We start from the raw sequence: 24915 nt of genomic DNA, 5'->3' as shown, positions 1-24915 counted from the left end.
TCCTCTACTTTATATGTGGGACGCCTACCACAGCATGGCGTGCCAAGCGGTGCCATGTCCGCACCTGAGATTCAAACTGGCGAACCCCGGGCTGCCAAGAAGCAGAACGTGCGAACTTAACCGCTATGCCACCCGGCCAGCCCCTAATCGAAATTTCTTGCCACCTGCCTCCTAGTACCAATCCTTTCCCATCTAAGAAGTTGAGCTTGATCCTTCCTATGATGGATAGTACTATTGCTCAATCTACCATGCCTGGAATTATTGCCTCCAGGTGACCTGAAAGAACTTTAAATTTCTACTTCCCTTTACAGACAACCTTTGAATTGAAAAATTTTGCTCTCTCCACTTAGGTTAAACTTCAAAACTTCCCACAAGTATACCATCTTACCTGGCCTCATAGTCATTTCGGACCAAGAGAAGGTGCTGCAGAATGGACAGGAAGTGTGGTTCTGCCTTTGAATCCTTCACTGTGTTTAAGAGAATCTGGAAGACTTCACTGAAGTCAGTGGAAAAGGAGACGAGGCTAAGGAAACTACACATTTAAAAATTACGTTTGACAGGTGGCTTGCCCAACTATCAGGAAAAGTAGCAAGATGCCACTTGTAACAGCTGTTCCTTCTGTAAACACTGCCCAAAACTTTAAGCTCTATAAACTTCCTCTGGCCCAGTGACCAGTGAGTTGGGTGGTACTATACAGAGAGACAGAGAATTCCTCGTACCTGGCTTGAAAATCAAGCAGTAGACAGAAATGAAAAGGTAACTGCCTCAAAGTCATTTGTGGCAACTATCAATAGGTAACCAAATTACTCCCTCTGTCAGTCTCAGGGACACAAAGAGGAAAGCAAATGACAACCCCAACCCTGACTTGTGTATGGTCTCCAAAGACGAGCTCTACATCACAGTAAGCTAAGCTATCACGTACTAGGAGGTCCATACTAATTCCGATGGCTGCTTCCACGCTAAGCAACCCTCAGATCACCTTCCCTAACTTCCCTGGTCCATGCTGAGGTAAATAAATCCAACAGGGGCCAGCTTCACGGCTGAGTGGTTAAGTTTGCGCACTCCACTTCAGCCACCTAGGGTTTTACCAATTCGAATCCTGGACACGGACGTGGCACCACTCATCAGGCCATGCTGAGGCGGTGTCCCACATGCCACAACTAGAAGGACCCACAACTAAAATATGCAACCATGTCCTGGGGGGATTTGGAGAGAAAAGTCAGGAGAATAAATAAATAAATAAATCCAACAGCAATCAACAGTCACCCGCTCTATCTACCAAGAAGACACGCAGGCTGACATCCTGTTCTGAGTCATCACCCCCACATCATTCTATACAGGGATCTACAACTGAATATCTCATCTGTCGTTTTTTTTTTTTTCTTAAGATTGGCACCTGAGCTAACAATTGTTGCCAATCTTCTTTTTTTTTTTTTCTTCTTCTTCTTCTCCCCAAAGCCCGCCATCACATAGTTGTATATTCTAGTTGTGAGTACCTCTGGTTGTGCTATGTGGGACACAGCCTCAGCATGGCCTGACAAGTGGTGCCATGTCTGCTACCAGGATCCGAACCAGCAAGACCCTGGGCGGCCAAAGCAGAACACGTGAACTTAATCACTCGGCCATGGGGCCAGTCCCCTCTCATCTGTCTTGAACCCAGTAAGTAAAAGGATATTCCATCTCCATTCGAATGTCATCCAGTCGTCCCTTCAGGTCATAGGAATCTTCTTCCCCTTGTTCATCAAACACATTTAGTTGTACTCTCATATCATCATTTTCAATCTCTCGAAGCTCCTGTCAATGGCAAAAGTATAGGTCAGGAAACCCAGAAGTGTCCTATGCTGACTAGAAACCCAAACCTTTCAACCTGGTTTTTATTTTTTTTTTTGAGGAAGATTAGCTCTGAACTAACTGCTGCCAATCCTCCTCTTTTTGCTGAGGAAGACTGGCCCTGAGCTAACATCCACGCCCATCTTCCTCTACTTTACATGTGGGACGCCTACCACAGCATGGCGTGCCAAGCGGTGCCATGTCCACACCCAGGATCTGAACCGGCGAACCCCAGGCCACCAAAGCAGAACGTGCGAACTTAATGGCTGTGCCACCAGGCCAGCCCCTAAACTTGGTTTTTAAATTGAAAACCAAAGTTATCCCAAGGATGACTGGGCTATAGGAGCAGGAAGGAATCAACCCAGCCTTCCTAATGAAGTGTTGCATCTCACCTGCAACACTTGATGTAGCCCCAAGCGCATCAGTTCACTTCGGATATGAACTCGGAAGTCAAGTTCTTCAGCTGGTGTGATGAGAGCATTGATCAGCTGTAGGCACCCCACCTAAAATAAGAAAATTCAGCAGCTAAGTCAATGTTAAATCCTACAGATAAAGATTCCACTCTGTTAACATGCATTCTGAGGCCCCCAAATATAACCTAGAAGATGAAGTACAAAATTACAAGAATGATTTTCTGTTACAGCAATATGACCTAGTTTGAGCACAGGTTTGGAGAGCTCAGAGGTCTAAACAATTTCAAGGATTTGATGGCATAATTTATTCTAGGCCTAGGTTTTTCTAGCTTGTAAACAGATACTATGCCTTTTTTCCATCTCATAATAAGGAAAATGGTTCTTTCTCTGCCTTCTTGGAGAGCAGAATAATCATTTTCCCTTCAGAATGAATTCTGAAATATAAAATACATAGTTGGGAACCACTCCAGGTGTTCTATTAAAAGGTCAAATGAACTCAAGTCTTTTCATCTTGAATTCTATTCTTGGGCCCAGTCTCAGGGGATATACATGCCTTGAGCGCAATGGAGGTCCCACTTTTTAATCCATCCAGCAGTGGCTGGAAACGTTCCACTTCATCCATCTCAGCTCTTTCTGTCATCGCCTCCAAAACCCTTTCATTCCTGCCCAAGACAAAGGAAAGGGAGAGAACTGCCCAGGTGCTCTGACACAGACATGCACAACAGGTAGATAAATTATAGAGGGGCACACAGACCAGTTAGGAAACAGAACACTATCAATGTTTTGGATTTCTCACATTATTCTTCTCATCACCAAGAGCAGAGGCCAGATCTGCTGAAACCTAAGGACCATCTCCTCAGAACAATGCTCTCCCTAAAACCCATCTATAAAATCTTATCCATGGATACTAAATTAAGACCCCTGTTCTATGGAGTATAAATTGGTACAACTTTTTAAGGGGTATTTAATAGTAATTTTATTTATTTATTTGATGAGGAAGATTGGCCCTGAGCTAGCATCTGTTGCCAATCTTCTTTTTGTGTGAGGAAGATTGTCGCTGAGATAACATCTGTGCCAATCTTTCTTTACTTATGTCGGATGCTGCCACAGGGTGGCTTGACAAGCGATGCATAGGTCCGCGCCTGGGATCTGAACCCACAAACCCCAGGCGGTTAAAGCAGAGCATGTGAACTTAAGCACTATGCCACTGGGCCAGCCCCCAATAGTATCAATTTTTAATGCACATAACATTTGGCCTACTTCTAGAAATCTATCCAACATAAATGCATAAATGTGAAAGAATATATGTACAAAGATATTCTATTATCTTTGCATCATTTGTAACAGTAAAAATTCTTATCATCTAGAGTAGGGACAGAATCGCTTAAAAAAAAAGTCTACCTAAAAGTCTAGCAATGGAGGAATTTTTAAATAAATTATGGGGCATATATATTATGGAATGCTAAAGAGCCACTAAAGATAATAAGGTAGATCTAGAAGTATCACCATAGACGTATGTCCAAGATCTATTGCTAAACAAAACGAAACAAGTTGAAAAGAATGAACGGCATGATTTAGCTTTTGCTAAATCAAACCCCTCCACAAAAATAAAAATCTATCCAATTATGTGATTGGTTTTATAGGCAAAAGCCATCTTTCCTTCGCTTTAAGATACCATCTTTTGGAGTGGCAGAAGTATCAGAATCTACGAAATGCAATATATTTGTCTGTTCTGGAAAAATATCTATGAGACTGTACCAAACGACTCACAGTGGTTACCTCTGCAGAAGAGGATTTGCCAAAGGGATGAGGCTGGTAAATTTTACTTTATATACTTCTATATTGTTTAAATTTTAATAATAACATTGTGTTACTTCTGAATTAAAAAGAAAAGTAAAAGAAACGCTTGTCCTCAACAATAGAGACATTAACAGAGATCTAGGAGATATCCTGCGATACCTCTAATAACCAGTGCTACACTCAGACCAGCCCCCATCATTTAACAATCTTTCCTAAATATTAAGATTCAGTGTTCACATCTGGGAAGAAATATAGTCTTACCTAGTAAGCAAGACCAAGTAGACACCTAAGCAACTCAATTTTCCTCTAGACTAGGAAAGATAGTAAAAAAGAGAACGGAGAAGGGAAATAATTCCAGTCACATACATGTCCTCTGGCTGTGGCAGGATACAAAGAGCAGAAAGAAGCTTAGCTGCATCAATCATCATGTTGGGAACAGCAGGATCCATGGCTCTGACCAGCAGCAGGATCCCTTCTTCTGTCTCCAGCATGGTCTTGATTCCAAACTGGAAGGACAAGAACAGAGGAGGGAGGCTTAGCGGTGACAGGACCTAACCAGGGACAAGTTTAGGAGTTGTTACGGGTTGAATGGTGTTCCCCCCACAAATTCATATGTCGAAGTCCTAACCCTCAATATCTTAGACTGTGACCTTATTTGGAAATAGCGTCATTGGCAGATGTAATTAGTTAAGTTACAATGAGGTTATATTAGAGTAGGGTGGTCCCTTAATCCAATATGACTGTTATCCTTATAAAAAGGGGAAATGTGGACACAGACATGCAAACACATGCCATGTGAACACAAAGACAGAGATCGGGATGATGTGTCTACAAGCCAAGGAATGCCAAAGATTGCTAGCCACCAGAAGCTAGCAGAAAGGCATGGAACATACTCTCCCTCACAGCCTTCAGAAGGAACCAACCCCGCCAACACCTTAATCTTGGACTTACAGCCTCTAGAACTGTGAGACAATAAATTTCTATTGCTTAAGACACACAGTTTGTAGTGCCTTGTGATAGCAGCCCTAGCAAACTAATACAACGGTAGAATACTTTTCTCAATATGGCTAAACAGACATGAGCATAGCAAAATAATTTTCTAGTAGATACAACAGAATCCTATGTCTTCCAAGAATAAAATCTTTGATTCTTATGGTTCTTTTTAATGCCCCCCCAAAGGAATAAGTTAGTTATAACAAAATCAAAAAATAAGGAAGACAGATTTGCACTTTTGAAAAAACAACTGTGGGCTCCCTGGGTTTATATTCTACACACAAAAAAGGCAAAAAGATTCTATAGTAGGAATGCTCTGGGGAAAAGAACACACAAGCAGGGAATAAAGTAAACCTTGCAAAAACAATAACTATAGGCTAGAAAACTCAAGAATTATCAAAAGAAAGTATAAAAAGAGGAAGAAAATCAAGCCTACCCTCTGAAACAGACATGAGAACTCGGAAAAAAGGTCCATAGAAACATGTATATAAGGCAATCAAAAAGTTATGATACTAAAAGGGAAAGCTACAAGTCTTGAACCTCATATTCTTAGGTCCTTTTTGGAGTTTGCCAAAAGAAGAGAAAGAATAGGGGTCCTGATGGGAATTGGAAGGAAAATGGGAAAAATCTCACCTTATTGTTCATAAAAGCTTTCAAGCAGCGAATGATCTCATGCTTGTTACGGCTATCGTAGCTTCTGCATATAGAAAACATTATCGATGAAGTCACTTTATTCTATACCCCTCTCCCATTTGTCTTCAGTCTTGCAAACAAGTGTCTTAGGAATGTCCTCAACTAGTGGCTGAGTAAATTCTGGCACACAGTACTTTGCCCTGAAACACTGGCAAAAACAGGCAGCTGAAGAGGGATCCCCACCATCAAAGACCTTTGGTTAATCCTCTCTCAGTCCAATAATTTAGCATTACATTAAAATCCTCCCTTAACTCCCACTAGACTCTTAAATGCTAAATTCTATCAGGATAACATCCCATCTATTACCATTTGCCTCACTACTTCAAAGGCTTCAAGTCTGTACATTGAAGAGGTATAGGCACTGTGTTTGTTTTGGAAAGATCCCAGGAAGTAGAGAAGTCACTTTGGGTCAGTCTGGCTTCAAGGTAGCCTAAGAGACTCCAAGGTATCCCCAGTATTATTCCAACCCTGAATACTGTCACAATGCTAGTCTCAAACTGATCAAGTGTATCATAAGACTTCCAAGTGAGATATGACGCAGACCAGATCACATGGGAACTCTGAACTAAATCAGACCCTATTTCCAGACTGGATAAAAACCTGTGCAGGGAGACTCATAGTCTAATGTAGTATATATATCCTGTGTTATTCACTATGAAACTTAAGTTCCTCTTCCCTTTCCCATATCTATAATTATCATTCATCCTCTAGTCACCCCTAGAATAAACCCCATTCTCAGCTAACAGCACATTCTCCTAGCCTATAAGGTTACATTTATATTGCTATGTTCTCCTTTAGAGCAAACAGCCAAGTCCCCTACTACCCTCCACCCAGAAGATGTCAAAACTTAGATGTCCTCACCCAGCAATCTCTTCTTTCTCATCATGAAGTCGTTTCAGGATATCTAATAAGGAGGCCAGGCCCTCAGCACCAAATGTCTGCACCCAACTGTAAGGAACAGATAGAGACAATGCAGTATCAAATCAAACCAATAAATACTTATTCACCAAAATCAAGTTTAACCTGGCAACTCTTTACTCCCAATCCAGAACATTCTCATACTTCCCTGACTCCTTTGATCTTCAAGGCCCACCAGTGAAGTCTAACTGTGGGCTCCACTCCTGTTATCTCCTTAGAATCCTCACCTGACAGGGTTGTTGTTAAGAGAGACACGAAGGGACTCCAGGCAGCTGAGCAGAGGCATATCCCTCAAGCCTGACCTCAACTCCTGAATGTACATCATGGCAGACCTGGAGCTCTCCTTTTGGCTCATACCCTAGACAGGAGCACATAGACAGATTAGTAAACACTCCACGCAGTCATAAATTGGACTAGTGTTAGTCAATATAGTTTAAAGAATATCAGGGCAGACACCCATCACACACACCACCAAACTATGTGAGACTCAGAATTTCCCATCCCATTCCACATACATACTTCGTGAAGATTAAATCACGCAAAAAGTATGTAAGAATGGTAACTCATATGAGTGTAAACAATGAGTAGGCTTATATAACGGAATGAAATAGGACCAACGTAGACATAAAATGTTCTATAAAAGTGGCAAAATGAACAGGTCCAAAATAAGGGCAGTCTCCCATGTCATGGGCACCTGCCCCAGGACTCACAGCCTTGGAGGTGTGCAAGTATTGGGACACCATCTCCCTCTTGATGATGATGTCCTTCTCCCTCAAAGGTTGCTGTTTCTCCTCATTCAGGTTCATATCCAGCTAGTAGAGGGAGAAAAAAAGGGAAAAAACAAAATTGCCTCAAATTTCTTACAAGTTTTCAGAGTTTAATATTTAGTATGCTTAGTGAAGAGTTGTACACATTACATTTTTACTGAATATATACATTTTCCTGATCTCTAGAGATTTAAGCTATTACGGATGATGAAAATTCCCCAGGGATAAATGTGGTTAACATTTTAGTATAAACCCCTATAGACATTTTTATACATACATATTTAATTATTTTCCTAACAAAAATGGACTCAATATAGATGAAAAATTTATTTTGTATTATTGAAAGAAAAGCATACGTAATATTTTTTGCACTTAGGATGGACCTTAATAATCTTTTCAGACTGGAGCACTGCAACACTGGCATCATCCGAACACCAAAATTGACACCAGCAACACCACTCTACGGCCTAAACACCCACCACCCCTGGTTATCTCAGTCCCTGTACAGACTCCTTTCCCATGAAGAAAGAGCTGAAAACTCTGTGATAAAGCCCCTCAAGAGACATAACCTGGAGTGTGGTATTGGGGGAATGGCTCTGCTTGAGCCTATTACACGTAGAACCATGTGTCTGAGCCCAGTACCACCGTGAGCACAAGCTTAATCCTAACAAGTCCAGAATATTATTTAAAATGGGGAAAATATAGGTGGGGAAAAAGTGGATATACCCTATTTCCTCTTGGGGCATGTGTGTGCAAGTCTGTGTGTGAAGGAATCATTGCCTCCAAACAGCAATATTAATCTGACATTTTTCTGATTCAATTCCCGATGATTTTTCCCTCTTTTTACAGATAAATTGAATGCAGAAGCTGCAAAGTGGTAGCCCTCAGGTTGAATCAGACCCAAAGACAAAGTATGTTTTGTTTGGCTAGCTCAACATTTTAAATTTGGGAGACTTCATATATAATATGAATTTCTGGCATCAAGGGATGCAATCATCAAATTTCAGATTGTGAGAAACTCTATAGGTCAAACAGTTTCTTCAACAAATTTTTAATAGCGATAGCAAGGATAAAACAGAGGGAGGAAAACCCATAGATTAAATGAAACAAGAGAATAATAGTACAATGGACCTTATTTGGAATTATGATTTGAACAAATGGTTTTTTAAAAAATGACCTAATTGGGGAAATTTGAACACTGGCTATGATTTTTGATGCTATTAAAGAATTATTGTTTTTAAAAAATTACAGATTTCTGGCTTCTTTCAAAAAACAGAAATATCTGGCACTACTGGGGTAGCATCCCCAACTGGAATGCTATAAAACCTGCCAGAATTGAATTGTGGCTGGCCTTTCTAAGAAAAATTCCAAAATCCTTCTTCATTTTCCCACAATCTCTTCTCCGTTTTATCTTCTCTCTAGCCTGTTTAACTTATTTATACTACCTCCCTGGTCCTAAAGACATTAAATTTGCAATCCACAGCCAAGAGATTGTCTTGATAGATCATATACTCTTAGACTCTTAATGCACTTGGATTATTAAGAAACAGACCAATAGTGTCAATGAAAAATAATAATAGTATTACTGATTGAGTGTTCACTATATACCAGGCCCTTTGTTAAGGATTTTAAGCCCCTGCTTTTATTTAAGTTAGGTCTGCCACTAGTCTCTATTTGAATCTGAGTCATATATCCAGGCAATATACAGGGTCTTATGAAACCTTATAAGCATGTACTCAAAACTTTCCCAGACTTATCCCTAGTGGACTTTACTGAGTGTCCTCCTCATTCAGTGTCCCTTACTGGGGCAGCAAAGTAAGTCACATCCATGTATACTTCATTATTCAACTGACTTCAGCCACAATCTTTAAAGGTCTTCTAGCGATTATAGCATGAGAATTCTCTTTCCAGATTCACCACTAAATAGAAGACCTTGAGCAAATGATGCCTTTCCATTCCTCAGTTTCTTCTTTGTATAGAGTTCATTGTGAATGCTTCAAAATTTTATCTTCTCTGGCTAACCCAAAGGTGGTCTCCACAATACCATGAGTTGGTCCACTCACCCCGTCTTTGTGGCTAAAGTGTTGCTAGGCAGAGGACATTAACAAGGTGGTCAGTGATCAGATATTTCCAAGCCTAATTCATAGATTCCAACTTTATGGACTGGTGCTTGATATTTAGTCTCTTGATTAATGGGACTGCTATTAAGAAGTTCCTTGTTAAGCCTGGAATTCTTGGTAATTAACGGCTAGTTAAGGGGGACCGTGCACAAAAAAGGGCCCACCATGCCCATAAATGCATTTTCAGCAAGAAGCAACATTTTGGGGTGGGAAACTTACCAGCATCTGTTCAAAGAGTACTAGAACTTGCTCATCTGAAACATCTTGCAATGACTGTGCAGTGGGATCATCCCCATATGATGCAGAAGAATTTCTATGAGCAGAATTGGGCTTTTCCTTCTCCTTCTTAATTCTCATGCTGGTAAATCTCTCCAGCTAAGAAAGAGAAAAAAATATTAGCAGTGATCCATTTTCATTTACACAACAAACCACACACCAAATAGCCAACCCTCTAACCTCTTATACATGCATGGTTCCTCTGGTTTGTGGGCAATTCAAAGCTCTTCTGACATGAAAAGAAGAAACCAGTCTTCCTTGTAGCTAATTTATTAGCATACTGACTCTGTACTCTCAATTTCATCCAAAGATAAGAGGACTGAAGTATTAAGATTCGGAACCTCGCTAAAAAGAGAAAACTTTGTTCTTGAGATCCCTTACCATTTCTAAGCCCTCTGGCAGCAGAGAACTGAAAGCATCTCATGTACAGAGCTATCTCCATAAAATGCCCTTTGTTTCCCTCTAGCTTTCCAATAATAAATGTGGTCAGGCTCTCAGAGGATCCCTCCCTTCGAGAGGTGAGTATGACCATAGATTTTAACAGATGTAAGTCATAGAGAATAAACAAATAAACGCCTTAAAGCCAGGAACCATTCCTTTTTCTTTCTTCTGTACACTCCATAGCACTTGTGCTATGTAGGCAGAAAAAGTTCAATACATATTCTTCAAAATCCCCTTTGCAAAGAATATAGCGTACTTCAGGGGAATATATGCCATCTCTCTGCCAACCAAGTGCTCATGAACCATTCTTCAAACCTCAAGTACAGATGCTCAAATCAAAAAAAGCCACCAATAAGCTGTAGCTTATTAGCTCCACCTGTTTGAAAATAACAGTAAACATGTGGAAGCATTGTGGGGCTTCAAGCGACATGAGTGGCAAGGAGACTGCAAGTCAGCTTGGAGTTTACAGAAAGTGCCTAACCTTGGAAGCCAGTGAATGTGCCAGGGAAATGCATGCAATGGGCCAAACCCGGAGCAAAGAGTTAGGAACAAGCTTTGGGGTGCTCTGAGAATAGAACTCATGTCACCATTACAAGTTATAGAAAGTCAAAGTTATGGCAACTGGTAAAAGTCATAGTGTAGGAAAGGAGCTAGAACATGCACATGCTGAACAAAATATCCTTACCTCATCTGCCATGAGCCGCTTCAGAGTCTAGGAAACAGGAAAAAGGAGAGAGAAGAAAGAGAAGAGAGATCAGTGAAATGCCAGGAAACCTCCCAAATACCAGATGCGTTGGGGGAAAAAAGAAGAGAAAATAAGTTGAAAGGATCTAAGCTACTTCCCATAGGCTAAGACTTTTGCCAAACTATTCCTTAGCACATTCCCTTAGGTGACAGGCAGGAAGAGTTTTAAGGTCACAAACAAATGACTCTGGAAAAACAAGATGGAGAACCGAAAAGACTCTATATTTGATGAACAGTAAACCTACGAAATGTGCTCAACTTCATTAGTAAACAAGGAAATGCAACCTAAAAGCACACTAAGACATTTCGCACTCTCAAAATTGGCAAAAAATTTCATGTCTCTCTAGTCACAGAGCAGTAGGACCTCTCAGACATGTGGGTGGTAATGAAAACTGCTAAGGCCACTTTGGAAAACAGTATAGTATTATCTAGTAAAGTTAAATACACACATACACTACAACTCAACCCATCAATTTCCAATTATCTACCCTAAAGAAACTTGCACATATGTAGCAAGATGTATATAACAAGAATGTTCACAGCAACACCATAATATCTAAAACAGAGAACAATCCAAATAGCCGTCAAGAGTAGAACAGATAAACTGGTATACTGGTACAGCAGACAACTATTATGCAAAGAAAGTAAATGAACTAACAGCTACTCACAAACATAAAATTGAATGTGTTATCTCATTTACATTGAGTTTAAAAACATGCAAAACTAAACTATCATTTAGGATATAAAATAATAAAGGGAATGATTACCACAAATGTCAAAAGAGTGGTTATTTGGAGTGGGTGGAAGAGTTGTGACTGCAGAAGGGGACAAGGGGGCTTCTGAGGTGCTTACAATAGTCTATTTCTCGATCTAGATGACGGTTGCATGGATGTTCAGTTTATAATTATTCTGTATGTTTTATGCTCTCTTCTGTACACATGCTATACTTTACCAGGGGAAAAAAAAAAAGCCTGAACGCACAGGTGTGGGAAAGCAGGAATTCTTCTTTGTCCTAATGCTTAATTTTAAACTATCTTTCTTTTTGGTAATGTCTTTAGAAGAGTATAGTACGCAACTTGACTAACCTTCCTCAACTAATGAAAAACTAGTTTTGACCCTACCACAAAGCTATTTTACTAACTTTTTTATGGACAAGAAAAATCTGTATCATTATGTTCATGATCCCTACGTCAGAGTTTAGTTAAATCGAGGGTGAACTATGAATCTTAACTTTGCCCTCCACGGTCCAGAGGAGGTCAAGCTTCTGCTGAGTGAGTGCTAATCACTCACCTGAAACCATAAGAACCTTGCTCAGCGTCAATGGAATTTAAAGCTACTTTGCATGTGCTCCTTACTGGGCAGCAAAAGCAGAAGGATGGTGAGGCAGAGCCAGCAACACTCAGAGACCAACAGTTCCTTTTATCACCCCCTAAGTCACCCGGCACACAGTGGAACAAGCCACAAAAAGGATGGGTGTGTACAGTCCAGGTTGCCAGTGCCACGGTTAAACTTATCTGCTCCTAGAGCCATTGCTTCCAGAACCCTGTCCTCCAAACTCAAAATGTTCCCTCAGAACCAAGCAGCAACCCAAACAACTCCAGGATGGATGTAAGGTAGGTACAGAACCTGGGTCTAACGAATCACTGCCAGCCGGATTGTTCACAGCTGCAGGTTAAGTTAAAGAAAGGGGAAACAAGCAGCCTGTTCTTTCTGCTTACAGATTCTTGATTTATTTCTCCTCTGTCCATCCCACTACCACTATCTAAGTTCACGCCATTATTATCTCCTGCTTGACTTACTGCAATAGCCTCCTAACTGACCTCTCTGCCTTCAGTGCTGTCTGCCCCACACCAAATCCATTCTCCATACCGCATCCAAGAGTAATCTGTCTAAAATGCCAACCTACCCCCATTATTTCCCCATTTAAAATCCTTCAAGAGCTCCCCAGTGCCCTCAGGTTAAAATCCAAATTCCTTAGCACGGCACATGACACTCCTGGCTTCTTTCCCTAGACTCATCTCTCAACAAACACTCCACCTCAAACCCTGTCTTCTGAGCATCTTGAACTAGTTGCAGGTCCACAAACAGATCATGCTGTCTCCCTATCCCAGACTTTCCCCAGGCTGCTGCTTCCCTCAGCCTACACTGTGCTTTCCAGATTAACTCCAACAGCCCTGCAGGATGATACCTGTGTTTCCACTGTAATAGGTACTTGCCGGTCCCATAGTCCTACTAGTGTATTATAATTATCTTTTGATTGTCTGCCTCCTCTACCCCTTTCCAGACTAAGTTCCTTTAGGGAAGAGCCTGAGACTTAGTCATTATATCTCCTATGAACAAATACCACAATTTGGGGCTGCTTTTCTAAAATATGAATCCCTAGAGAGCCCTCAAATCTATTCCACCTCCTCATTGTATCAGTGAAGAAACTGACGCTCAGACAGGTGGAGTAAATCATCGTGGTCACATGACTAGGGGCAAGCAGGGATGGAACTCAGGTCTCCAGATTCAAAAGCCCAAAATCGTTGAATTCCCCAAATTCTTCTGCCTTATTCCCATTTAATGCCCACTAACTCTTTCCTTTAGATACAAAAGTAAACATCTTTTCATAAGAAGGAAGATACCAGTTTCTTTTGCTTTCCCTGGTGCATCATTAGAAACAGATTTAATTCTTTGAAAACATTATCCACGTTTTAGTGCTCAATTTGAGTAAAGACAGCAAAAATGATCCATGCAGGCTAAAAGCGGCATTTCCCTAACTAGTCCAACAGAGGGCAGCAACTACCAGCAAAGTGAATTTCAGCACAGTAGAGGCAAAACTGTTTCAGAACCCAACAGAACACCCAAAGAGCAAGCTCAATTCAGTTACTGAAACGGAACCTCCTGCTGCAGCATATTGACAGTGTATTGTTTACTTATTTAATACTAAGTGTGTTTTCCTTACAGATCCTATGTATACTGTGTTTGCAAACAATAAGCTTTGCTCAGTTTTTTTTAAAGGTATCATTAGTTGTTTTGTGGATTCTCCGAGATATCGAACAAGAGGTTCCTAGCTCATGAGAAGTAATAAGAACCAAAAATAGTGCAGTCCAGGAAGATAAAATGCCACTGGAGCTATATTTATGCTTTACGCCTCAGACGTCCAAGTTTTTTTTATAAAGTCTCTAATCATCCTATCCACCTCTAATGCTTCTACTCTCACCATTCCCCTTGTTTGCTGTCAATTCTCTTCTGCCCCCAAACCAAACCCTTACTGTCCTAGCCTGGCTGCACTAAATACTTCATCCTCCTGTCCCTCCTATTGAGTCTTCCACTAAAACTATCACTAAAACCTTCAACAACAAATATAGATACTGAAGAAAGCATACATACCAAATGAATTTTTTTAAAATATCAAAGTCTGCTCATGAATAGAGATTAATAGGAACTTCTAGGTAAAAGATGGTAGACTGAATCAAAGCATCTAATTTCTCCCCTCTTGAAACCCTTGTAACTACGGAAAAGGAATTTTTATAAAGAAAAAAATGATGGAAGGAAGGAGCCTACAAGGTTGGAAAAACAAGAAAAGTGCAACTCCAACCAAATTTTGAGGCTGGGGAATAAATAGAAGAACTATTGGCAAACCAACAGACCTAAGAAAGCTGAGTCCTATCAGAAGTAGGAAATGCCAGTAGCCGATCCAAATTATACTTAAGGATCCTCAAAAGGCTCAGGAATCAGCGTCACCAGGTACCCATGGAAAAGGGAGTTGGAGGAGATTGGTTGAAAGCTGTTCAAGAAGCTGTTACAGCTGCAGATCCTTCCATGTCACCTCCACCACCATGCGATTGGAAGATTGCCCTCCCTTCCTCCAGCAGAAGTCTGGAACTTTATTCTTAGAGGAGGGTAAAACAGAGGGTCTCTGGATTGTGGAATGCCAGGCAGTTGTGGACAGGGATCCTATACCAAAAAGAAAAGTAAACCTATGCACGCTATACACTGAGATACTCAGCACCTTCTCCCTTCTAGTTTCTCAGAATCCCAGCAGCCTGGCACTTACCCTTAAGGCAAAAGGTTGGAAGAGTCTTCTCTGGGGAATCGAAAAACAACCTAAAACTACCGACACAGCCTAAAGCTACTGACATAGCTACTGCCACAGTCCAGGGTGATCACACTAGAGCTCTGCAGTACAGTACGGTAGCCACAGCCACATGTAACTACTCAACACTTCTAACGTGGCTGGTGCGACTGAGGAAGGAATTTTTTATTTAATTTTAACAAAATTTAAATTTAAAAACTAACGTTCTATTCTTATTGCAAAACTTAAGTATATTTGGAACACCCTGGGTATGTGAATCTACTTTTTCATTCATAAATTATGGAATCTAAATACACACCAAGTATTTTTTACAAAAATTTATCATCCAAATTGAGATGTGCTATAAACGTAAAATATAGACTGGAGTTCAATAACTTAATATGAAAAACAGAATATAAAATATCTTAATAATTTTTATATTTATTACATATTGAAATATTTGAGATATTTGATTAAATAAATTATATTATTAAAATTAATTTCACATGTTTCTTTTTGCCTTTTTTAATGTGGCTAACAGAAAATCTAAAATTATGTATGTGACTCACATTGTATTTCTATTGGACAGGGCTGTCCTACAGTAAAGGGCATAGCTAACAAACCCTACTCATGCATCCAGACTTTCCCATCAGCCTTTTTCAGTCCCTCATTCTTAAACATGAGCAGACAACCCAGGATTATCAGACATCTAAGGAAACCTACTAATATGAGAGAGAGGGAAAAAAGGAAAAAGGCAACATCATATTGAGACTATGCAAGGAGGAGAAAGATTCAAAAAAAAAATCACTAATATCCACAAGACAGAACATAATGCCATTTTAAAAAGAAAGAAAGGGGGCTGCCTGGTTGTGCAGTGGTCAAGTTTGCATGCTCTGCTTCGGTGGCCCAGGGTTTGCCAGTTCAGATTCCCGGTGCGGACACAGCACCGCTTGGCAAGCCATGCTGTGGTAGTCATCCCACATATAAAGTAGAGGAAGATGGGCAAGGACGTTAGTTCAGGGCCTGTCTTCCTCAGCACAAAGAGGAGGATTGGCAGCATATGTTAGCTCAGGGCTAATCTTCCTGAAAAAATTAATTAATTAATAAAAAGAAAGAAAGAAACACTCAGAACAAAAAGAACCCTTAGAAGTTGAAAATATGAGAACAGAAATTAAAGCTCAATAGAAGGAATGGAAGATAAGAATTGAGGAAATCACCCTAACAGTGGAGCAAAAAGACAGAGATGGATAAATAAGAGAGAAAAGGTAAGAAAATTAATAGATCAGTTTGGGAGGTCCAATATCCAAATAACAGGAGAAAACAGTGGAGCAAGTTATCAAGGAAATAATTCAAGAAAATTTCCCAGTACTGAAAGGTTAAGTCTCCAGCACAAAGTACAAAAATCAGTCACACAAAGGCTATATTATGGTGAAATTTCAAAACACTGGGAGTACATGGGGCCAGCCCGGTGGTGCAAGCAGTTAAGTGCGCACATTCTACTTTGGCGACTCGGGGTTCACCAGTTCGGATCCCCAGTGCGGACATGGCACTGCTTGGCAAGCCATGCTGTGGTAGGCGTCCCACGTATAAAGTAGAGGAAGATGGGCACGGATGTTAGCTCAGGGCCAGCCTTCCTCAGCACAAAGAGGATTGGCAGCAGATGTTAGCTCAGGGCTAATCTTCCTAAAAAAAAAAAAATACTGGGAGTACAGAGAAAATTCTATAAGATTCGACAGAAGGGAGGAAAATTGGTCATATACAAAGGAATCAGAGCAGCCTTGGATTTTTAAACAATAATACCACTAGCTAGATGACAAGAGAACAAAGTCTTTAAAAATCTTAAGAAAAACAATTTCCAACCTAGGATTTCATACCCAACCAAACTATCAATGAAATGTGTGTTCAGAGGAGACATTTTCAGATATTTATGCTTTCAAAAATTTTACCCTCATGCACCTCAGGAAGTTATTGTGGGATATGCTCCACCAAAATGGGAGAGCAAACCAAAAAAAAAGAGAAAGACTTGAAATACAGGAAACAGGAGACCTAACACTAGAGAGGTAAAGGAATCTCCAAAACAAAGATTCCAGGATGACTGCTCTGTGCCAGAGAGCACAATTAAAAGGGAATAATGACATTTGAGCCAGACCTTCAAAGACTGTCATCACCATTATCCACTTTTGTTCTGGCTTCCCCCCCACTTTTTTCTCCCCAAAGCACCCTGGTACATAGTTCTGTATTTTTAGTTGTGGGTCCTTCCAGCTGTGGCAAGTGGGACACAGCCTCAGCATGGCTTGATGAGCAGTGCCATGTCCACACCCAGGATATGAACCAGCAAAACCCTGGGCCGCCGAAGCGGAGCTCGCAAACTTAACCACTTGGCCACGGGGCTGGCCCCTGTTCTGGCTTTTTAAATTGAGAATACCTGGTGAGCCTGACCAAGATTCTTGGCTTATCTGAACCATATATTAACAGTTTCTTCCTTTCTTTCTTTGCTCCACTGCTTGGACTGTCAAGGACGCTCATTCCATTCCACAGAAGTTTCTTTCTTTGAATTATTCAGGAGAGCTGAAGGTTGGCAATGGTGAGCTTAGAAGCAGAAAATATATGCAGTGCACTCCCTTGACCATATTCCTGCTGGATGTCTAGTACTTGGGCTTCATTGCAGCCTTGCCAGATGCTCAACTGTGGTGAGGCCTATGTTCCCAGGGTCTCACTCATAGCTTGGCCCACTGATATCCTCAGAAGGACCCCTTGTAAACAGTCAGAGAATCTAAAGTCGGACTATTACTCCAAAAGAGTATTCAGTTTATCTTCTCCTGGGAGCCTCCATCTAACAGTGGCAATACTGTCATTTACACAGTCTAGATTTTTGCTTGGTATTCAATCTTTATAATAATCTTTCATTTATATGCAAACAATTATTGATAGAAGAATAAAATATTTTCAAAAGGGGTAGAAAAACATTTGTTCTATAGAATTTTTGTTCTCAATAGAATTAGATGAGTAAATAAATCTCTAAAAGGGCATTAGCTGGTATGGGAAAAGAGCTTAACAAAATTGCACTTATTAAAATGAACTTCATCTTCTCCAAAAGATTCTCAGTATTATCAAATCTTACTTAAATCAACATAAATTGCTCAAAGGCGCACTGCAACAAAAGTAACAGCATCAAAAATAAATACTTGGCTGGGTACTGCTCTGCATTAAGACCATCAATCAACATAAAAATGAAAAGCTGTCCCCTCACTCCCCTTCCAGAGAGTAATTCAAAGCTCTGATTCAGTCACCACATCCTAATGTAATATGTGGTAAGATAAATCTTTTGGTTACCATCTAAAGGAAATAGGAAACTTCCTAGACACTTTACAGTTTCGTTTCTATAAGAAATCAAAAACAAAAAAGTCAGAAGATCCCAAAGTATGGCATGCGAAGCCAAACTAATTACAGTAAATGACTTAATGGGTTTGAAATATACCCTGATCAATTATCATCATAATTAATCATAATAAATCAAATCATAATAAACTCAAATAAAGCGTAAAACTTCTTTTCCATAACTGGAATTGTGGTGGCAGTGGTGGTTGTATCTATTAATACTTCGGTTTTAGAAAGTGGGCCAATGGGACTAAACTTGGCAGTCTTTCAGACAGCGGTTCCCTCTGTTTGCCTAGTAACAGACAGAATCTGAACTATTATAAACTCAAGGATATGAGAAAATTCATCCAAGGACCTGATTCACCTCTACCCAATGCCCCGAATCTTTAACTTTTCCCTCTAGTCAGAAAAAGGGCATAGAATTCTCAAACAATTCAGGATGGTCTCTTGGCACAGGGTGCTCACGTAGCCAAACAAAAGGTAATCAGGCAGTATGCTTAGCAGCAGAGAGGTCAAAAGGGATCTAATAAGAGAATATGATTAAACATTACTCTGAACACAGAGTACATTACATAGCAAAAAGTGTTTCTAATTCCTATCATAGTGCTTCACAAGAACAGTTAAGCATGGACAATAATCCCATGAACCACGTGGCTAGCACACAGGTAATACAAACCTACAACTGCAAGCCTGTATCTCAGTACTTTATAAGATTTTGTTCAGGCTAACTTATACTGGACAACTACAACTACATCTGAACTCTTGGCGAATTGACTACCACCAGAACACAAGAGCTGAATGCCACTTGGCCCCATTCTGTGATGACTCTAGGAGGTCCAGGATCCCTGGGAACCATGAAAAACTGTGTAATATCTATAATCACAATGCAAGTCATTAATGCCTCAGTATACTCAGTTCCTACCTCTGCCTCTTCTGACATCCATCCTTGCTCGTGGGCAGTCTAATTCAGTGTAAGGGAAATGTTTAGTGTGGGAGGTAGAATTCTAAGATGTCCCTTGAGAATCCTAGCCTGATGTACACATTCTGTATAATTGCCAGGTAATTACCAAGACTATAAATAAGATAGGATATCACTCCTGTCGTTAGGTTATGTTATTTGGCATGACTGACTTTTAAGAAAGGGAAGTTATCTGCGTGGGCCTGACCCGATCACATGAGCCCTTTAAATCTGGGGTGAGAGGTTAGAGACATAAGGATTCAGTATGCCATTTCTGGCTTGAGCATAAAGAGGGCCAAATGGCAAGGACTGCAGGCAGCTGCTATGATCTTTGCTATGAGCCAGCAAAGAAACAGGGACCTCAGTCCTACAAATGCAAGGAACTGAACTGTGCCAACAACTTGACTGAGCTCAGAAACAGATTCCGCCACTCCCCCTGACTACCCCGCACCTCCAGATCAGAACTGGCCCAGCTGACACCGATTTCAGCCCTGTGATACTCTGAGAACCCAGTCACACTGTCCATGCTGGACTTCTGACCAGGGCAATTATGAGCTGGTAAGTAGGCTTTGCTTTAAGATCTTGAGTTTGTTACATGTTCTTAGCAGTGGAAACTAATACATTAAGCAAACTGACAAAATCTAGAATTTATCTAGAACTTCGGCTAAAGGAAAAAGACCATGAGTCATGACTTTTTTATTTGTGGCATCCTAAAAAACTGCAAGTATGATTTTAAGCAAATGATTTTAATTCTTCATGCTTCACTTGCCGTATTTATTAAAATACAAAATCAAACCAGACACATACTTCTTGGGACCAGTGAAATCATAAAACGGAGTGGTGAGAGATCATTCTGTAAAAGCTGGTATTGTTATTACTATAGCAAGACTTCTTGTAAAATACACACTTGAAGACTGGACTAGTTGACGCTGCACTCCAACAACACGGCATAAGGAAAAAGCTACTCCTCATCTATAAATTATACACTTAGCCACAGTTAATCATTTCACAAAAAGAACTAAAAGACATACCAAAGTCAGGCTATAAATATTTTATATCAGATCCTTTTTCAGACCTTTTATTGTATCTGTTTCTATGGACCAGATTGTAAGTTGCTTGGGGACAGGAACCCATGTCTTGTTCATTTGATATGCCCAATATCTAACAAATGTTTTTAAAATTAGCATCACTGTAAGTTTAGGAGCATCATCTTAAGCACAGTATATTTATTCCATTCATTACTTTACTTAAATTGAGCCAGCTGAGGAAAAATTTCAAGTCAAAGTCTACGTCAAGTACAGTATGATTTTTAAGGACAGCTCAGTAAACTATCAGACTAAACTTTCAAGAGTAATGTCTTTCCCTGTGAGTAAGACCAGGGGACCCTGATTGGTGCTTCAGCCCACATGACATATTTGTGAGTTGCTCTTGGCGAAAATATCCAATTATGAGACACATGTCACCTAGGGAATATTCCACCTCCTTTGAAAAGCAATAAGCCATCAGTAAAGACACAGGCTACCTACAGGTAAAACGGGAAATAAGGGTCACCACAGCAAATAGCAATTTTCTTTCAAATCCTAATCTACCTACCCAGGAAGGACAAGGTAAGGTGTATGTCATTCAGAATCACAGAGAAGAGAGAGCAAGGTCCAGCTCTGATTCATTTCTTCATTCTATCGCAGGACTCACATTCAGTTCCTTAGGCAACAGAAGGTTATAACATGGACTTGAATTCAGTTACCAATGAATCCTCTTGCAGCTTTGCCACAAAATTCGCCAGATTTCCAGTAAAAGTAAGTAAAGGCAGGATAAGCTTTTCTTTTTATCTACCACAGTTTTAGTCCTCCCATCCTTAGGACTACACTGTCTCATAGGACTAACGTGAAGGATAAATAATAAAATGGATGTAAAGCACTTTGTTTTGCAAAGTGCTTTGTAAAAGTTAAGTAATATATGATGATGGAACGAATGAAACTTGCTGGTTTCCTTCAATTCCCACTCCTTACACAGAAATCAATTAGAACTAGAGAGAAGGAAATAATGGATACCTTCAAATGTAAAGAAGCACTTTCCCTTTCATTTTCAAGGAATGGCCCAAGGATGAGTTAATATCTCATCTATTATTTACAGAGAAACAAACTAGATTCTGACATCACTACTCATTGGTGCCAAAAGCCTAAACAGGAGTTGTGAAGAATTGGAGCACTAACTTTAAAAAAGAAAATATAAGAAAAAGGGCACCTCAGAGGAACAGAAGACTAAAAGAGAAGCACAAAATAACCAGGAATTGAAAAATAGGAACTATCAAGCTAATTTAACATTATAAAGTTAAATGTGCTTAAGGAAAAGAAAACTGAAGATTATCTAGCAGTCCCCAGAAACGGAGATGGCACACACAAGTTCTCCATGATCACTAAAGAAAAAGAGCTAGATGAATAAGTAAGACTAGCAGCTCATCCATTTAGTTCCACACTGCCTCAGCAGCCCCACAGCTAAACTCAGTATTAGAACGTTAAACGTGTTAGAATTCATACAAGAGGTAGCAAAGGGAACATAGCAGAGTCCAAGATGTTTTATTTCTAATTAAAAGAGTTCTTTCAATCTACCCCCGCCTTCCAGAATCAATATCTTTTTCTTGATACCACCCATGGAGCCCTGAAAGATCCCAGGCTGTGGCACATGTCAAGCACAAACTAGAAATGTCATATAAAGAGCAATCAGTAACTATAATTCATTCCCTGTCTCAATAATTTACTTATAAATTCAAAACAACAAACTCAATTTCTCTCACAACTGTCTAAAACTGCTGGTGAGAATCTGCTTTCCAATAAACCACATTTCCCAACTATAATTAAAATGAGGGGAAAACTATCTTAACATTAGGATTCAATCCTCTAACAGACAGGTCCAGAATATGTCCTAATAGTCCTCTAATAGTCCAAGAAGGTAAGTCTCTCAGGGAAAAGGAGAAGGTAACTTTTTGCCTACAGCTTAGGTGATCTTGAAACCCCGGGACTAGCAAATCCTGCATCTTAGACAGCTGACAGCCTAGAAGGAAGAAGGAAAGTCCACTTGGGTTTCAGTACTCCAGCTCAGCAGACAGGTGGAAACCAGGCTGGGAACACTGCATTCCTCCTACAAGTCCATCCAAGCAAACTGCCAGCCCCTTGCACCAAACTGCCAATCCACTCAAGCACTCAAGGGTTGGGAAAATAAACTGCCAATAGAGCAAGTGCTCAGATTCTGGAAGTCCTAGTTCCCTATCAAGTATCACAAGGTGCAGCAGACATGCCCATCTCCTTTGCTGTCCGGAAGGAACTGCACACATATTCTGTCATTTGGTGAGAGAACAGTAAACAAAGCTTCCTCTCTTCCAAACATCCAAAGGTTCTGATAAAACTTTTGAATATACATATAAAAAGCAATAAATGATGTTAACCTACTTTTCCAAAGTTTCAACATATTTCTCAAGCTCCAAATACTAGTACTTGCTGTTCACTTTCTTACTAGGCCTCTCTCTTTACTGCCTGAGTTTAGAGAAGATTGTGATTGCTCCTTTAAAAGAGGGGTGTTGTCCACACATTTGGAAACAGTCAGTGACTCAGGAATGCTGTTTCCCAATCTCCGTAGCAACTGTCTTCTCCTCCCATGTCGTGATGTGAGTAGCAGGACATCTACTCTTCCTCAAGGGTGAGCACGTGTACGACACACCCAAGGCCTGGCAGACAGGAAGTTCCTGCAGCTGATACTGCTTCTGCATAAGAGGCCACCTTGTTTTAAATCCCATTCTCAAACCCTTCATTCCTAAATGATGGTTACACCTCTTTTTTTCTATCCTCACATATCATTCCTGAACACGCAGAAATAATTACAGCCTACTTACTGATAACAGCTTAACTGATCCAAAAATTACACTACTACTCAAAAAGCTGGTCTTGATCCAAAGTAAACACTTTCTGGCCTTTTACAAATCTAGAATAAGGTTTTATTTCGAGAAAATCTTGAGGCGGGGGACAGCATGAGGGAAAATCTCATTACTCTTCTATCACCAAAAATATAAGCAAGAGTTAAAATAAGGTCCTTCTGATACTTCTAGCAACCGTACTTGTGTATAACTATGTTCTAACACAAACACACACAGAATTTCATACCAAAGTACTTAGGATCCAAAGAGACTTCCATGTATCATGTATTTTTCTCTTTGGTTCTAACTATTTAAAAATAACTATAATTTCTGGAAAACAAGGTACGAGACTTTTACTCTATTTTTATACACATCTATATTTTCTTAGAAAAATGCATATTATTTTCACAACAAAAAATACATTTCCATTTCAAATAAAAGTAGCAACTTTCAAAGATTAGAAAGCTGGAAAATGTTTCAGGTATTTTTTTAAAAGCAGAAAACGTGTAAACTATAATCGCCATGTTGTAAAAGTATCTGTGCATAGAGATAATGACTAGAATATTAAAATACTAAGTGAAATAAAAATGAAAAATAGAAATTTGGAGTTCTCAGATTCTGAAAATGTATGTATATGTCTTTAAAAAAAAAGAACACAAAAAAATCAAGCACAACATTGTCCAATTCCTGTATTCAGAATGCCCACCAGTTTACTCTTCTCCAGTAGTACTTTGCTTAAGGAAACACTCTGGGAGGGCACAGTTACAAAATTTAGAGGTGACCATGCAATGTGACAAAGAATAACGAATAGTTAGTGGAGTCTAAAAGCTAGCTCACCTAATTACATGACCTTGAGCAACTTAACATGGCCTCCTCATGTTAAGATGAGGAGGCTGGGTGAGACCATTTCCAGGGTCTCTGCAGGGGCCCTTAAAGACTGTGCCTAGTCACCACTGCTCTTTGTAAGAGCAGCCCAATGCCTGCTGCTTGCCCGATAATACATATCCCTACAGTGGCTGCTCACCACTTCTTCTTGTGGTTTCAATCACAGGAAACAGACGTCACCCGTGGGCCTAGAAGTAAGTAACGAACAAGCCCTGGCGGATGCAAAGAGCTGCCAACTAAGGACAACTCCCATCTTTTTAAAAATGTAAGAATCAAGAAATCACTAGAAACCTCTATGTCTGGAGAGCTTGACACACATCTTTCACAAAAACTAACAAAACTAAAAATATCTCTGTAGGCCCCATACAAGCATGATGAAACAATTGTAGAATAGTCCAAAACTACTCTGCTTCTACGGCCAAATGAAGGAATTGAAGGAACTCTTTACCTATGGGTAGGAGCATGGATTTTAAGGAAAAAATAGGGCACTCCTACTGTAGCCACTAGCATTTGTTGTGGAGACCCAGACATATTCTGAGGACTTGAAGACTCATGTCTTCTTTATTTCATATTCTATGTAAACCCTTTCTGTAGCCATGAAAGACTATGATACTAACAGATTCAAACAATATGGAGACTTGGCAATTATTCACTTTACATATATGTTAACAATCCATAGAGCACTAGGTCAAGTACTGCTGTCATTTATAATGATAAAATTTGGCAGCCCTGTAC

The 24915-nt window shown here is 40.0% G+C and overlaps 1 protein-coding gene across 3 annotated transcripts in view; it reads right to left on the bottom strand.

The window, feature by feature from the left end:
• Positions 1-24915, bottom strand: part of DIAPH1 (diaphanous related formin 1) — a 101971-nt gene that overhangs the window by 66807 nt on the left and 10249 nt on the right. For 2 of the 3 annotated variants that reach the window (XM_046665883.1, XM_046665881.1), the window contains exons 2-12: positions 10937-10963; positions 9754-9909; positions 7358-7459; positions 6875-7005; positions 6591-6677; positions 5670-5733; positions 4410-4549; positions 2797-2905; positions 2223-2333; positions 1676-1794; positions 389-505 (exon numbers count right to left, since the gene is read on the bottom strand). In XM_046665883.1, the coding sequence (XP_046521839.1) occupies positions 389-505; positions 1676-1794; positions 2223-2333; positions 2797-2905; positions 4410-4549; positions 5670-5733; positions 6591-6677; positions 6875-7005; positions 7358-7459; positions 9754-9909; positions 10937-10963 (1163 nt within the window). The remainder of the gene's footprint in view (positions 1-388; positions 506-1675; positions 1795-2222; positions 2334-2796; positions 2906-4409; positions 4550-5669; positions 5734-6590; positions 6678-6874; positions 7006-7357; positions 7460-9753; positions 9910-10936; positions 10964-24915) is intronic. The other variant, XM_046665882.1, reaches the window with a different exon arrangement.

The sequence above is a fragment of the Equus quagga genome, chromosome 7, assembly GCF_021613505.1.
Source record: "Equus quagga isolate Etosha38 chromosome 7, UCLA_HA_Equagga_1.0, whole genome shotgun sequence".
Taxonomy (NCBI): domain Eukaryota; kingdom Metazoa; phylum Chordata; class Mammalia; order Perissodactyla; family Equidae; genus Equus; species Equus quagga.
Note: the sequence above shows the minus strand (reverse complement) of the source record. Positions and strands in the feature narration are given on the sequence as shown.